Source organism: Gastrolobium bilobum, unplaced genomic scaffold (genome assembly GCF_033153095.1).
Source record: "Gastrolobium bilobum isolate Gb01-03AN ecotype WA unplaced genomic scaffold, APGP_CSIRO_Gbil_v1 utg21668, whole genome shotgun sequence".
NCBI classification, from domain to species: domain Eukaryota; kingdom Viridiplantae; phylum Streptophyta; class Magnoliopsida; order Fabales; family Fabaceae; genus Gastrolobium; species Gastrolobium bilobum.
The window spans coordinates 118,333-133,123 of record NW_026900055.1 but is presented as its reverse complement, the minus strand read 5'-3'; the positions used below and the strand labels follow the sequence as shown (position 1 = coordinate 133,123).

The 14,791-nt window shown below is 32.1% G+C and overlaps 1 protein-coding gene across 1 annotated transcript; it reads left to right on the top strand.

Moving 5' to 3' along the window:
* The first annotated feature begins 7,315 nt into the window (after positions 1 to 7,315).
* LOC133295023 (scopoletin glucosyltransferase-like) lies at positions 7,316 to 8,761 on the top strand. The gene has a single exon (XM_061493802.1). It carries the CDS (start codon positions 7,331 to 7,333, stop codon positions 8,759 to 8,761), a length of 1,431 nt encoding a protein of 476 aa, XP_061349786.1. The 5' UTR covers positions 7,316 to 7,330.
* Positions 8,762 to 14,791: the final 6,030 nt, after the last annotated feature.

The following is a 14,791-nucleotide window of genomic DNA, read 5'->3' as shown; positions in this document are numbered from 1 at the left end:
TAACAATTATTATATTATTTTAACAAGAAACGATTTTTTCGGTATTTTACACTCAGGAATTGAACCAGACGTGAAATATTTCTATTCATATATTTCTAATGACATATCACTGTTCATATACCTTCTAGATAACCTTCATCGTGATATAATACTACTGTTCTTTTTTTTTTACCGTTTGAATGACATATGACAATAGATATCTTGATCAATGACATATAACAATAGATATCGAGTTATTATATTGTTATTATAGTTGGTATAGGGATAATAAGATATATCTTATCTTTTGCTTCCAGTAAAATCAAATGGGTTTGCAGTAACGGATTCAAATGTGCGAAGATTAATAAGCTTCAACAATAAAATTGGTTTTATATTGTTCCTATTATTATATTATTGAGTAGCATATCCACGTTGTATTTTAAATATACGCTGCATATATTATTTGAATGGGACACGTTACAGTGTTATATGCCTTCTTCATAAAGGTCCAGCCATAATTTCATGAATAGTTTAAGTCTTCAATTTATTATTACTGCAAGTTTCCCTAGTGGCTAGTTGGTTTATTGTTGTGTTTGATAAACTCAAGAGTACTTGATTCGAAATTTGTGTAAAGGCTTTTCTCAACCTGGATTTCAAGCCACGTGAATCGTGTAGATCATTAGTTTTTTTTTTTTCTGTTGTTTTTCGAGCTGTTTCGTACAAACCGTTTACAATATATCAGTTCCGCTTTGTTAAGAATATATTGTTCCGATTTATTTTGTTTTTTATTTATTTATTTTCACGATTACAAGTGTATTTGTTATCGTGGGCACGATTTACAAATTTACCAGTTCCGTATTTTATTAAAAATATTTGTTATCGTGGGCAGATTTACTGTTTATTTGTTATCCAACAGAAATATTACTCAAAGAATATCAGTTCCGGTTTTTTAGTCAGTTCTGATTTATATAATAATTATTATTCAAATCGTTTCAGTTATATATCTCATAGATATATCTATTATTGTACCATGCGCTAATGGATGACAATTTTATTTTTTATCTTTTTGGTCAAACATGTTCTATTATTGACAATTTTTTTTAGTCAAACATGTTCTATTATTTTACAGCATTTTGTATTACGTGTATATATAATGGTTATATCCCACCATAACCATAGAGCAATGTTGGATACACTTGTAATGATTATAATTATTGACGTCCAGTATATATACACTGCTCTTGTTCTATTCATGTTCGCTATAAATGTTTGATTAAAAAATATATATTTCCTGTACTTACAACATGTATAAAGTCTAACAGAATGGGGCTTACATCCTCATGACCCACTATTTAGATATATATATATTTTTACAGTTTTTATTTATTTATTCAAAATCTGTAAAATATTATTTGGATACACAATTTTAATAATTGTAGTTGACAATGAGTGGAATTCTTCTTGATTGACAAATGCTATAATTTTTAGAAACACATGTTGAAGAAGTGTTTCATATTGTTTGAGCATGTTTGGTTCAGGAGTTATTATTACGGTTGAAAATCCTAGATTCCTAGTTGAAAATTTCAATATTGTTATTGAAAGATATTTAAAAATCATGGTTGCAGTTTCCATCTTTTACTGTTTAAATTTTGTTGTTGTTTAGATTCTTTATATTACATAGGCCTCCAATATTGTTACGATTTTGATATATCTAAAAAGATATTTTTGTGCTGGCCTTCAGTATTGTTACGATATTTTTTATTTTTTATGGGAAAAGATTTTTTTTTGAGTTCATCTACCACCAATCTAATTAATTTGAGATAAAGATGTAATTGATGTTGATGTTATGAGTGTAAGTTATGGGTATACTATATCATCATACTTTATATTTAGAATCAAACCTTAATTTTGGGGGCTAAGTTCATCTTCTTTGTGGCCTTGATTTGTGCACAGATCTATAAGAATGTATGTTTCCTATGTGCAGTAATGTCAAAAATTGGCTTAGAATTTGAATACATTGTAACGATAGGAAAATGATAGAGTTTTAATCTATTCCTATCCAATATTTCTAATATTATAATATTACGCGATACATTCAATGTTAATATACATGTGGTATTATTACTTAAGTTGCTCTCGGTGCACAATTTTAAAGTTGTGTTTGATATTGAATGAGAATTTTTTTTGGATTATTTTAGAAACACATATTGGAAAAGTGTTTCATGTTGTTTGAGCATGTTTGGTTCATAAGATATTATTGTTGTTTAATAATTATTATATGTTAATTATCTGCCCAAAGGGGATTTTTAATATATAATAATAAATTACATGAAGATAAATATTATTGATGGGAATATCTAATTGAAAATTATTTATCTGTCCAAAGGGGATAAATTTTTTGAAAATTAAATATGATGCATTTATGTTGGAATTAAGGAGATATATAATTTATAAAATTTATCTGCCCAAAGGGGATAAATTTTAGACAATTGTATATAATTTTCTCCGTTGTTAAATCTTCATGTGATGAAAAATAATTATATATTATATACTCTGCCCAAAGGGGAGTCTATGATATTTAATTATTTTTGTTATTGCTCATGATTAATTTATTACATTATGTGTATAACTTTTAGTGATAAAGATTAACTTGTGTTAAATTCTATCAATTATGAATTTTATTTTATTTTTGGGTATATTTTGGTGCAAAATGTATTGAAAAATTATCTCTAATTTGATATTGTTGTATAATTTTGTACTCTCGACCTGTGTTGCATGCTGTAATATTTTGTTTATTGGATTGTATGCTTCCGCTTGAACTATTTACATACAAAAAAATTATTGAGGAGTGCTTCTAGTTATTTCATGCAATTTCCTGCCCAAAGGGGGTTATTGTGTGTTTTAATTGGAAGCTTAACTGTAATAAAATTATTGGAGGTGCATTGGTCTAGGTGATCTATCTGCCTAAAGGGGACAGATCTCTGAAGCCAGTGTATGCTCATTAATTGATTCATCTACATGAAAGTAAGTGGGAGTAAATATATTTTCTTAGTACTTTATGTAGATGACATTTTATTTGCTAGTAATATGTTGATTTATTGAATAAGACAATAGCCTTTTATCTAAAAGTTTTGAAAAGAAAGACCTTAGAGTAGCTTCTTTTGTATATAGAATACGAGTTCTTTAGAATCTTTTGATTCCCTTAATTAGTGGGAGTAATACTCAATGCTTGCTTTTGAATATTTTAGATTTTTTTTTTGATTCCTTTGGTTAGTGGGAGTCATATTCATTTTGTTTCTTTTCTATGCAAACTGATAATTATTTTGTGATATTTGTTTGAATTTACGTAATTGATGATGATCATCATTATTATTATTTCTCCTGTCGACTAAGAAATATATGTATGGAATAATATCTTTAAGCATGTTGTGAGCTTAAAGGTGATTGGATGTCACAAATTTTGAGATCTCATGTTGTACTGTGACATACTGGCTTATTTAAGCAAAACAATTTCATGTTGTTTAGAAATTGCAGTGATGCGATTTTATATTGTTGAGAAATCGTATCAAGAAGTGCAATTTCATGTTGTTTAGAAATTGTGGTAATGCAATTTCATGTTGTTCAGAAGTTGCATTACAGAGTGTAATTTCATGTTGCTTGGAAATTGCACTAATGTAATTTCATGTTGTTGAGAAATTACATTGAGGACCGATAAGAATTAGTGTGTCACATTGTTGATCACATTTTGGCACTAATTCTTACTACACTACTAGGCCTTGATTCATGAAGATATAATACTCATTGTATGTGAGTATGGAAGGTCATATGCTATGATATTTTCGGTATATTGATCGCCATATTCCTATGAGGAGATTATGTTGGATTGAATTGTGTTGAGATGCTGAAATTGGAATATTGTTTTTCAAAATTGTGGCCACGTAAAATTATTTTTTAGTTATTAACCCGATAGAGTCGTTTTCGAAATAAAATGATTTTCAAAATAATATTAAATTAATTAATATAGCCCAAGTGGGAGAATGTTAGAAATTTATTTTATGGGCAATATTAATTAATTAGTTTTGTATTTAAAATTAATCGGGTTAATGGATATTTCAATATTATTATTGTAACTAGCTCATTGTGATCACATTGAATTGGGCTTCTAGCATCTGTTGTTATTGGGCCTAGTTGGGCAGCAGTGTAGGCTTTAGTGTGACCCTGGTTTTCCATGATGGATGGACCCAGTGGACACAGACTCTTTTCTAGGTTATTAGCTAGGTCCCCTCTCTAGCCTATAAATATTGGAGTTAAGCTCCATAAGCCATCATGCTCCCATCTGCTGAGGGCTGCCAATTTCTGAATAGGTAATAGAGAGGAAGACTCTAGCATCTTGTTCCCATATTTCCAACCGTTCTTCTCCGACTTTGTGATGGCCCAACAAGGTACACATAATTACAACTCTGATTTATTAACATTTGGTATTTTATAATCATTGCATGATTTATATAATTTTAGATTTAACAAAAGGTATATACAAAGAGGTGAGTCTCACATATTTATTTATTTTCCAGTGAGATTGACACTTTTTTGTATCTACCTCTCTCTTAAAATGACCTAAGTGTGTTTTGTTTAAAGAATATAAACTTAGATCGTTTTAAGAGAGAAAGACACAAAGAAATGGGTCCACGTTTTTTTTGTCTTTATTTTTTTCAATGGAACCCACATCTCTTTCTTAAAAAAATCTAAATTTACGTCATTTAAAAGGACACACACTCTTTCTCTCTCTCTCTCTCTATATATATATATATATATATATATAGGGGATTGTTTTTCTTATGTTGCATAAGATAAAACAATCTTCCTACACACACAAATTTTATGTGGGACCCACTTTAAATTTTTTCTCTTTTTCCTACTCTCACTCCTCTCTCTTCCTTTTGTGAGTGTAGGAAAATTACTTTTATTTTATGCAACATGAGAAAAATAATTCTCATATATATATATATATATATATATATATATATATATATATATATATCCGATTACAAATGATTCGTTTATAATTTCTTTTTGTTACAAACAACACTAAGTAAGACCAGTCATACACCCTTGATTGAAGTATGACAGGTCATATTTAGTGTAGGTCATACTCAGTATAGCTTATAAACAAAAAGTTTGTAATTATAACTTTTCTATATATATATATATATATATATATATATATATATATATATGTATGCGAATGATCTGATTACAAATTTTTTTTTACAAATTTTTGCAAATTATACTATATACTCCCGGGAGAACATAGTGTAACCTATAGTGTAGTTTGTAAACAAAAGGTTTATAAATATAACACACATATATATGTGGGTAAAGAATTTCTCCAGTCACCGGAAATAAAATTATCTCTAGTGAGCTCAAAACGATGTAGTTTTGGAGCAGAAATCATGGTATTTATATAATTATAATATATTAAAGGGTTATATTAGTCTTTGTCATTATAATTTTTTAATCTTATAACCCAAAACGACGTCGTTTTGAGCTCACTGGAGATAACTTTATCTCCGGTGACTGGAGAAATACTTTTTCCTGTATATATATGAAAAATATTACTCTCCTTTCACATAAAATAACTTCTCTCATGTTATCTCACTTTGATTTCCGCACCGCACTTTTTTTTTTGTAATAGTGGGACCCACTCATTTTCTCTCTACAACATAAAATTACACAAACCCCCTTTTTTCCCCCACCATGTGCGTAAGCGCCAGGAGGCATATTCTTTGAAGGTTGGTGGGAGGGTACTCTATTGAACATGACATTATCCCCACATCAACCACATGAGGCATATTCTTTGTAGGTTGGTGGGAGGGTACTCTAGATTGCACATGACATTATCCCAACATCAACCACAAAAATTATATTATATTATAATAGGGCTTTATTAATCTCCATCAATAGAAGAGAAGTATCTCTTACCACTCTCACAATCATGTGGTGGGATCCGCATAGTTATAAAATAAAAAAATAAAAAATAAAAAAGCTCAAGAATCGATGTCTCTGTAGGAAAATAAACCTATATCTTATGGCATAAGACTAGTTTTTTCCATTATAGTATATCATATTGAACGGAAAATGCTAGCTGTAGTTTATCGAGAATTCTTGCTCAGCAGTTTAGTTCAATATCGCGATAACTATTAGGAATTACTAAGATGCACAGTGCAATTATCCTCCATGGGTAAATCATTCATGTAGATTGATTTGTTTAAGACGATAACCTAAGTATTAGCTTACTTTTTTTTAACATTATTGCATTCCATGGAAACGACACTGACTTTAACGGGTGTTTGGTTCAAGTTTTTGGAGAGGATTACCGGTAATCCTTCCTTGGTAAATGTAATTATCACGTTTGGTAGAAGGAATAAATTACGATTCCCGGATATCCAAGGATTACCGGTAATTTGATTTATAAAGAAAAGTCACTATTCAGATTACCAAAAATAATATGGTAATTCGGAATACCAATCAGAATACCAAGTAAAGGGAAAACACAACAATAAATTTTGGTACAAAAATACCCCAATACACATAAAAATCTAGACTCAATCTATCAATTACAAAAGTAAAAATAGTTTGGGGTTATTTTTGTAAAATAACCTCATATTCCAAGTCATATTTCGTTCTAAACCAAATATGGAATCAATAATTTTTACCCAATATTCCCGGTAATATTTTGGCGAACCAAACACATCTTTCGTAAGATTCCAAGTAAACTCAATTTCTACTGAATTCCTATTAATCATGATTCCCGGTCACCAAAAAATTTCTTTTATACCAAACACACCCTACAAGAAAAACTACTTGTGTAAATTCTGTAAAAAAGAAAAAAAGAAAGTAACGTGCATATAATATTAAGAGTAAATATCTTTTTTGGTTCCTAACAAAAAATACTGTCTCCACTTTAGTCCCTTACAAAAATAAATTATTCAATTAATTCTTAACAAATTCAAAGTGGACTCGTTTAATTGAAATCGTGGTCCCTCACAAATTCAAAAAAAATCCATATTAGTCCCTCAAAAAGACTAAAATGGATCAACTTTGAATTTGTTAGGGACTAACTGACTAATTTATTTTTGTAAGGAACTAAGGTGGAAACCGTATTTTTTTTGTTAGGGACTAAAAATGATATTTACTCTAATATTAACTAATATTAATCATCGTTTCCACACAAAAGGAAGACGACGAAACATCTTTTGGCTTATTCGAACTTGTTTAAGCATAAAGACATCAGTTTCAGACAACGGGAAATCAGAAATGCAAAGCCAGGACCAGCACCGTCTCTGTAACCGCAATGGACGTTGAAGAAGGGCCACTAAAAATTTACTTCGTTCCATACCTTGCACCTGGACATATGATCCCTCTATCCGACATAGCCCTATACTTCGCATCCCGTGGCCACCACGTCACTATCATCACAACACCATCCAACGCTCAAACCCTTCGTAAATCCCACAACCTCCAAGTTCACACCTTCGAATTTCCTTACCAAGAAGTGGGCCTACCCGACGGCGTCGAAAACTTGTCCGTGGTCACTAACCTTGAGAACTCTATTAGGATCTACCAAGCCACCATGCTGCTCCGCGGACCCATCGAGAATTTCGTGGAGCAGTACCCACCCGACTGTATCGTAGCGGACTTTTTGTACTCGTGGATGGATGACTTGGCAAACAAGCTTCGCATCCCCAGACTGGTCTTCAACGGTTTCTCCCTCTTTGCCATCTGTGCCATGGAGTCTCTCAAGGCACACCCCATCATCAATGATTCCGCCGGTTCTTTTGTCATTCCAAATTTTCCTCACCATATCACCATCAATTCAATGCCACCCATGGAGTTCAAGAGAGTAGTGGATCCGCTGCTCACGGTAGCGCTCAAAAGCTACGGATTCATCATCAACAACTTCGTGGAGCTCGACGGAGAAGAGTACGTCCACCACTACGAGAAAACCACCGGTCACAAGGCTTGGCATCTTGGTCCAGCCTCTCTTATTTGCAGAACAGTGGAAGATCAAGCAGAGAGGGGCCAAAAGAGCGTGTTGGGCGTGCACGAGTGCCTGAGTTGGCTTAACTCAAAGCGAGACAACTCGGTGCTCTACATATGCTTTGGGACCATTTGTTTTTTCCCTGACAAGCAGCTGTACGAGATGGCATGTGCGATCGAAGCTTCCGGTCACGGATTCATATGGGTGGTTCCTGAGAAGAAAGGGAAGGACGACGAAAGCGAAGAGGAGAAGGAAAAGTGGTTGCCAAAGGGTTTCGAAGAGAGGAATAGGGAGAAAGGGATGATCATAAGAGGGTGGGCCCCGCAGGTGCTGATCCTGGGCCACCCCGCCGTCGGTGCATTCCTGACGCATTGTGGGTGGAACTCCACCGTGGAGGCTGTCAGCGCTGGGGTTCCGATGATCACGTGGCCGGTGCACACCGATCAGTTCTACAATGAGAAGCTGATAACTCAGGTGCGGGGGATTGGGGTGGAGGTGGGTGCAGAGGAGTGGCGCTTTAGTGGTTATTGGGAGAGTGAAGAGCTGGTGGCTAGAGATCGCATAGAGAAAGCAGTGAGGAGGTTGTTGGACGGTGGCGATGAAGCTGACGATATACGACGGCGTGCTCAAGAGTTTCGAAAAAAGGCTCGACAGGCTGTTCAGGAAGGTGGATCGTCGCACAAGAATTTAACTGCCTTGATTGATGATCTTAAGCGATTGAGAGACAGTAAGCCGCGGGATTAATTTTATTCTCCACAATTTTGTTGGTTATGTATATATAGCCATCAAATTTGGAAGGTAAAGTACTGATTTTCAAATAAGTTATCCCTCGATTGAGTTCGATCGAAGTGAATCTCCGTGCACTCAAATCTGGTAGTCAATTAAACAAATGTTTTTTTTTTTTACTCTTTCCGGTCATTCATAAAATTTGTACGTTATTTTCAGATACAACCCATTGCCCATTCAAAACCCATTTGTGAGAAACCAATGAAATAGAGAAAATGTATGTCCCAAAAATAATAATAGAGAAAACGGATTAAGGTTCTTACTTATAAATTAGAGATATAATTAATGATACCAAATTTTAATTGTTGTTTTCCATCAATTTATCCGTGGTAATTTATTTAAATTTAATAATTAATTAATAAAATGTGATCCAATAAATTAAAATTATTAAAAATTTACGAGATTAATGATTAAGATATAATGTTAATTGATCTTATCCCCAAGTTAAATGTTTTATAGGATCGTATCTGAAATCAGGACAGTGTGTTACGCTTGGACAAAAAAATTATCAGACTGCCACGCCAACAGTAAATTTTGCCAAAATGCCACGCGGCATAATTCGCTACACAGTATAGCGAATTATGCATGCAAGTAAAAGTTATTTCTATCTTATATGGTTATTTAATATAAAAGTATTAAATATGAAAAATCATAACCATACAAAAGTGAAAATAAATATAAATTATTAAATATGAAGAATTATCACTACAAGAAAAGGTGTATTTTGCGACGGTTCAATTGCCATTTCGAGGCGGTTAGAACCATCGCTAAAAAAGCAGTGCGACGATTAACCAACCTTTGCCAAATCAATCGTCGGGATGGAATCAACGTCGGTCAAAACTTTTTATAGTAAATATCGACAATCATATATTTTTTATTTTATTTCACATAACTTTTCGAGATTTATTCAATAACATCTCATTTGGCATATTTTATCTCTCACAAACATCATTTGAATTTGTTACAATGGTATCACAAATAATTTATGTACCAATCGCAATTAATTTTGATTGGTACATTAATTGTGATTGGTGATTGGTATATTAATTGTGATAGGTATATTAATTAAATAGTCATTTTTTATTGTGACTGTTATACTCATTAATTTTGATCGGGTATCTGTGATGTGCCACGTAGCGCACCAAGTTCCCTATATATAGTCATTAATTGAGATCTTTTTTTGATTGGTATAAAATTTTATTTTTGGTAAACTGGAATACAAATTTTTATTAGTTGAGAAAAAAATAAAAAAACATATATATGAAAAAATATAATATTAAAACATATATATATTCAAATAAAAATTATATTTCAAAAATATTTTAATTCAAATTATATATATTTTTATCATTTTTAATATACTTGTTATTATATTTTCTAGCTAATCCCAACCTCCTTCTTGCCACTATACATGTGTAGTTATCCTTCACTATGTCCACCTCTCTTGCAATCTCCATATTATATGAATAATTGTCAACTAGCATGTCTTGTAGACATGCAATGACATGAACAAGCTTTCAAAAATGATATCCATGAGCAATATTTACTACTTCTTATTACATCATTGACTTTCTAGATTCTACTCTATCAATTAAGTTTTCATCGTACTAATTGCCCCGACCCATATATTAATTAGGGAAATTACTATAGAAATTATGTAACCAATAATCAATTTCGGTGCTTTTTGTCCAAAATATAGCAAGGAGATTTTGGGGGGGGGGGGGGGGAGAGATACTCAACAAAATAACGGTTCGATGTTTCTCATATTGTAAGAGATAAAATTATCTCCTACACGTATAAAAGTATATGGGCCCGTGTGAAAAGAAAAGAGAATAAAAAGATGGGTCCAACACAGTTTTATATGTGTGTAGGAGATAAATTCAACATGAGAGACATTAAAGTCACAAAATGATGGTTGAACCAACATTATGAAGACTAGACCCATCATTGACTCGGTTGATTTAAATTTATACAAAAGTATGTAATAAATATATTAAGAATAATATAAAATATTACAATAAATTCAATGGCATAGTAGTTGTTGTCATTGAATTCCTCCAATGTATATCGTGTTCAAATCATACTAAGTGCCATTGTTCATAAAAAAACATCCATCATTATGAAATTTATATTCTGCGACGGTTGGTAACCGCCTTACATTTCACATTCTGCGTCGGTTGGTAACATTCGTGAAATTAAATATTCTGCGTCGGTTTATAACCGTCGCTAAAATCCGTCGTCAAATTGTGATTTTCAACTACGTTTCAGCACAACGTCGAAGCAACCGTCGTTATGATTTATTCTGCGACGGTTGGCCCCTGACCGTCGCGAATCATCTGTCGCAAAACATACATTTTCTCGTAGTGCATAACCATACAAAGTGAAAATAAATATAACCGTTCGATCAACATAATCGATCTAACGGTGAAATTGATTGGTAATAATATTGGTAGTAATCCTAATTGTTATTACAATATCTTATCCCGAGATTAAATTGGGAAAACTTGAATTTTAAGTGCAAGATATTTCTATATTTTTAAATCATATCTGGGCACTTGCCCCAATTCTCATAAACTTAGATCCGCCTGTTGTGGAGGCTCCACCGTTCGTGAAGAAGTCGTTCGAAATAGTGTTGGATCCGGATACCAACCTGATTGTGTCATGGGCCGTAACCCGTGATAGCTTCGAGGTTTGGGATTCTCACGAATTCTCCACAACTATTCTCCCCAAGTATTTCAAGCACAACAATTTTTCAAGCTTCATTCACCAACTTAACACCTATGTCAGCTCTTCAATATTTGTTATTCAATAAATTAAAATTTGTTGGCTTATTGCTTATTGGGGAGGTTGCACTGATATTATTTGTGTGATATGTGCACAGGGCTTTATGAAGGTTGATTCAGAACGTTAGGAGTTTGCAAATGAAGGATTTCAGGGAGGGAAGAAGCATTTGCTGAAGAACATAAAAAGGAGAAACAAGTATGACAAGCTGCTTCGATCTGCAGCATTGGAGGATGAAGCTGAGCAGCTCAAGAACGACCACAACATGTTGAAAGTGGAGATGATGAAGCTCACACAGCAGCATGATGATTCGCAGATCCAACTCACCAAAGTTGAGGAGCGAGTACGTTCGGTGTGCAGAGTTGAAGCAGTATCAGATACTAGGTTCCATCACCTAATGGCCAAAAAACTTGCTTTTCTTGAGAAGATAATTCACAAGATGAAGGGTTGTAAATAATAATCTCTTATAACAAGCTAAAAAAGGCTGCTATGAAGCACCGATACCGACACGGCGTTTTCGATACGTTCCCGATACGTGATATCGATACGTTACTTCAAAAATACTAATATTTCGATACGTTCCAATACGTTTTAGTATAAAAATATTTTTTTAAATATAAAGTGTATTGCACATTAACAAAATATAATAAAAAGAAAATCATAAGCACAATTAATAGATTATCCATACAAAATTGATAAATACATCAACTAGTATGTGGATATAGAGTGCTACTAATAATATTTGCCTCCAACTCTGGCTCATCTAGGGAAAGGGCAACACCATCTAAAGCTCCAACATCATTAAAGGTATCAACTGCATCTCCACTAATGTCCCAATATTGACTTTCTCCTTCATTATATTTTGCAAACATAATCATATTCAAAAAACGGAATCATATTTAATAATAGAAAATATAAAATCATGTTAAAAAGAAAAATTAAAAGCAGCAAATATAAAAAAATATATAAAAAAAGGCACATAAATGACAAATATAAAGAAATATAGAATCATATTAAAAATAAAAAATAAAAATAAAATCATATAAAATAAAATAATGGCAGTTTATATAAAGTAAAAAATAAAAGCAAAAAATACAAACAAAAAAAACGATCAGAAAATAAAACAAAAAAAAATGGAAGAAGCAAATCATATAAAACAAAACAACAACAAAGCAACGTATTTATATAAAGCAAAAAAATAAAAGAAGCAACTATAAAAAAAAATGAAACGCAAAAACGCATAGAAACGAGCGAGAGTCCAACAGAGATGGCAGACGATTAGAAAAAATGGAAGAAGGAGCGAGATGGCAGACAGAGAGATTAGAAAAACTGACCGGAAGTCCAACAGAGATGGAAGGAGCGAGATGGCAGAGACGAGACCAGCAGCGACGACGACCAGCAGCAGACCAGAGCAACGACGAGAGGATGACTCCGATTTCAGATAAGTTTCAGAAGACGATATTTGAGTTTATTCTAGTTTTAGGGCTTTTTTTAAGCCAAAATCTTCGCCCTTTATTTTTTAAAATTTTACAAGTTAACCATTTGACCGAATTAGATATTTTTTGACTTTTTTGATACGTGATATAACGTCTGGAATGCGTTCGCGGATAAAACACGTATCGGATACGTGAAATTTTTTTTTGCCGTATCCGTGCTTCATAGAAAGGCATCATAGGTTGTGTATATGCTTTTCTTGAGAAGATAATTCACAAGATGGAGGGTTGCAAGTAATAATCTCTTATAACAAACTAAAAAAGGCAGCATGGGTTGTGTATATAAATTAAGGAAATTATTAATCTTATATCACATAACATAAGTATCTTATATGAGAAAAATGTTTATCCTTTTAAATGATACAACTTATATCATTTCATTCTCACAAAGAGATGAGACCCACACTTTTATTTTTTTGTCAACTCTCTCTCTTCTTTTATCTATCTCTTTCTCTCTCTTAAAATGATACAACTTTATACCTTTTAAAATGACACACACTTTACTCACGATCTTATATTTGTGAAATAAAGTTGTGAAGTCCATAAATTTTAAAAAAATATAAAAAAATAGGGGTCAAAATTTTACGAACGTTCATCATAAGATAATTGTCTCTTGATATAAGACAACTATTTTTCATAATTTAATTTTCAGCTTGCGGTGGGAAAGAAAACTTATGGCCACGTGATGGGTTGCTGTCTTGCTGATAATAATCTCTTATGAATCAAAATTTATTATTAACGTACACTATGTTATACGTGCTGGCTCACGTGATCGTGTCAGGAAGGAACACAAATCCATTTTTTTCTTTGCTGTAAACGTGGGAAATATTTAATACTAACCACAATAAATTTTCTCGTAATTGTGTACATGTGGCCTGCTGTTTCAAACTGTGTCAGAATTTGGAAAACAAAACACAACGGAATTTTTTAAATAAAAATAAAAAGAATTTGGTGTTTATCATTTTAAATGACATAAGTTATGTCATTTTAAGAGAGAGATAGACACAGAAAAATAGAAATCATGGGATAGAGAAAGTGAATGATTTTTTTAATTTAAAATTCAAATTTTCTATGTTTGTATCTCTCTTAAAATGATATAATTTTCTGTCATTTAAAATAAGAAAGAATTTTCTCAAATAAAAATATCCCAATGTAAGCTTACGGAAACTGATATTACAAAGTGATTTATTTTTCATAAGAAAACAAACTTTTCTTACAAATATTATAAAAAAATATATTATTTATTTTTTTGTTTTTTATTTTTTAAATAAACGGGTCTCTAGCTTTTTTATATATATATATATTTATATATATATATATATATATGATATGATATTAGAATTTTCCTATAATATAATATCTATTTTTTTCTATTATAAAAACTTTTTCCCGGTAATACATCAGAATTAATTAAGGAACTAAAAAAATATATAGTATACAGTGCAGGTGGCCAATTCATGGCTTTAGGTTATGGTCCCGCAATATACTGAAGGATCCCACCCCTGTACTCGAATATATTATTGATAAAACTCGGATGACCAACAATATTTGAGTACTCAATTAGTGTACTCGAATAAGTACTGTTATGTGAAAAATACTTGAGTACCAAGTTTTTATACTCGAATATATAAGTCGGTCACGATCAAGTAGATGAATGAAATGTTTTGTCCTTAATTAAGGACAAAATGATTAATCACCCACACAAATAAACTTT

Excerpts from the sequence above, each read along its gene's own strand:
- LOC133295023 (XM_061493802.1), top strand. The coding sequence starts at position 7,331 with ATGGACGTTGAAGAAGGGCCACTAAAAATTTACTTCGTTCCATACCTT.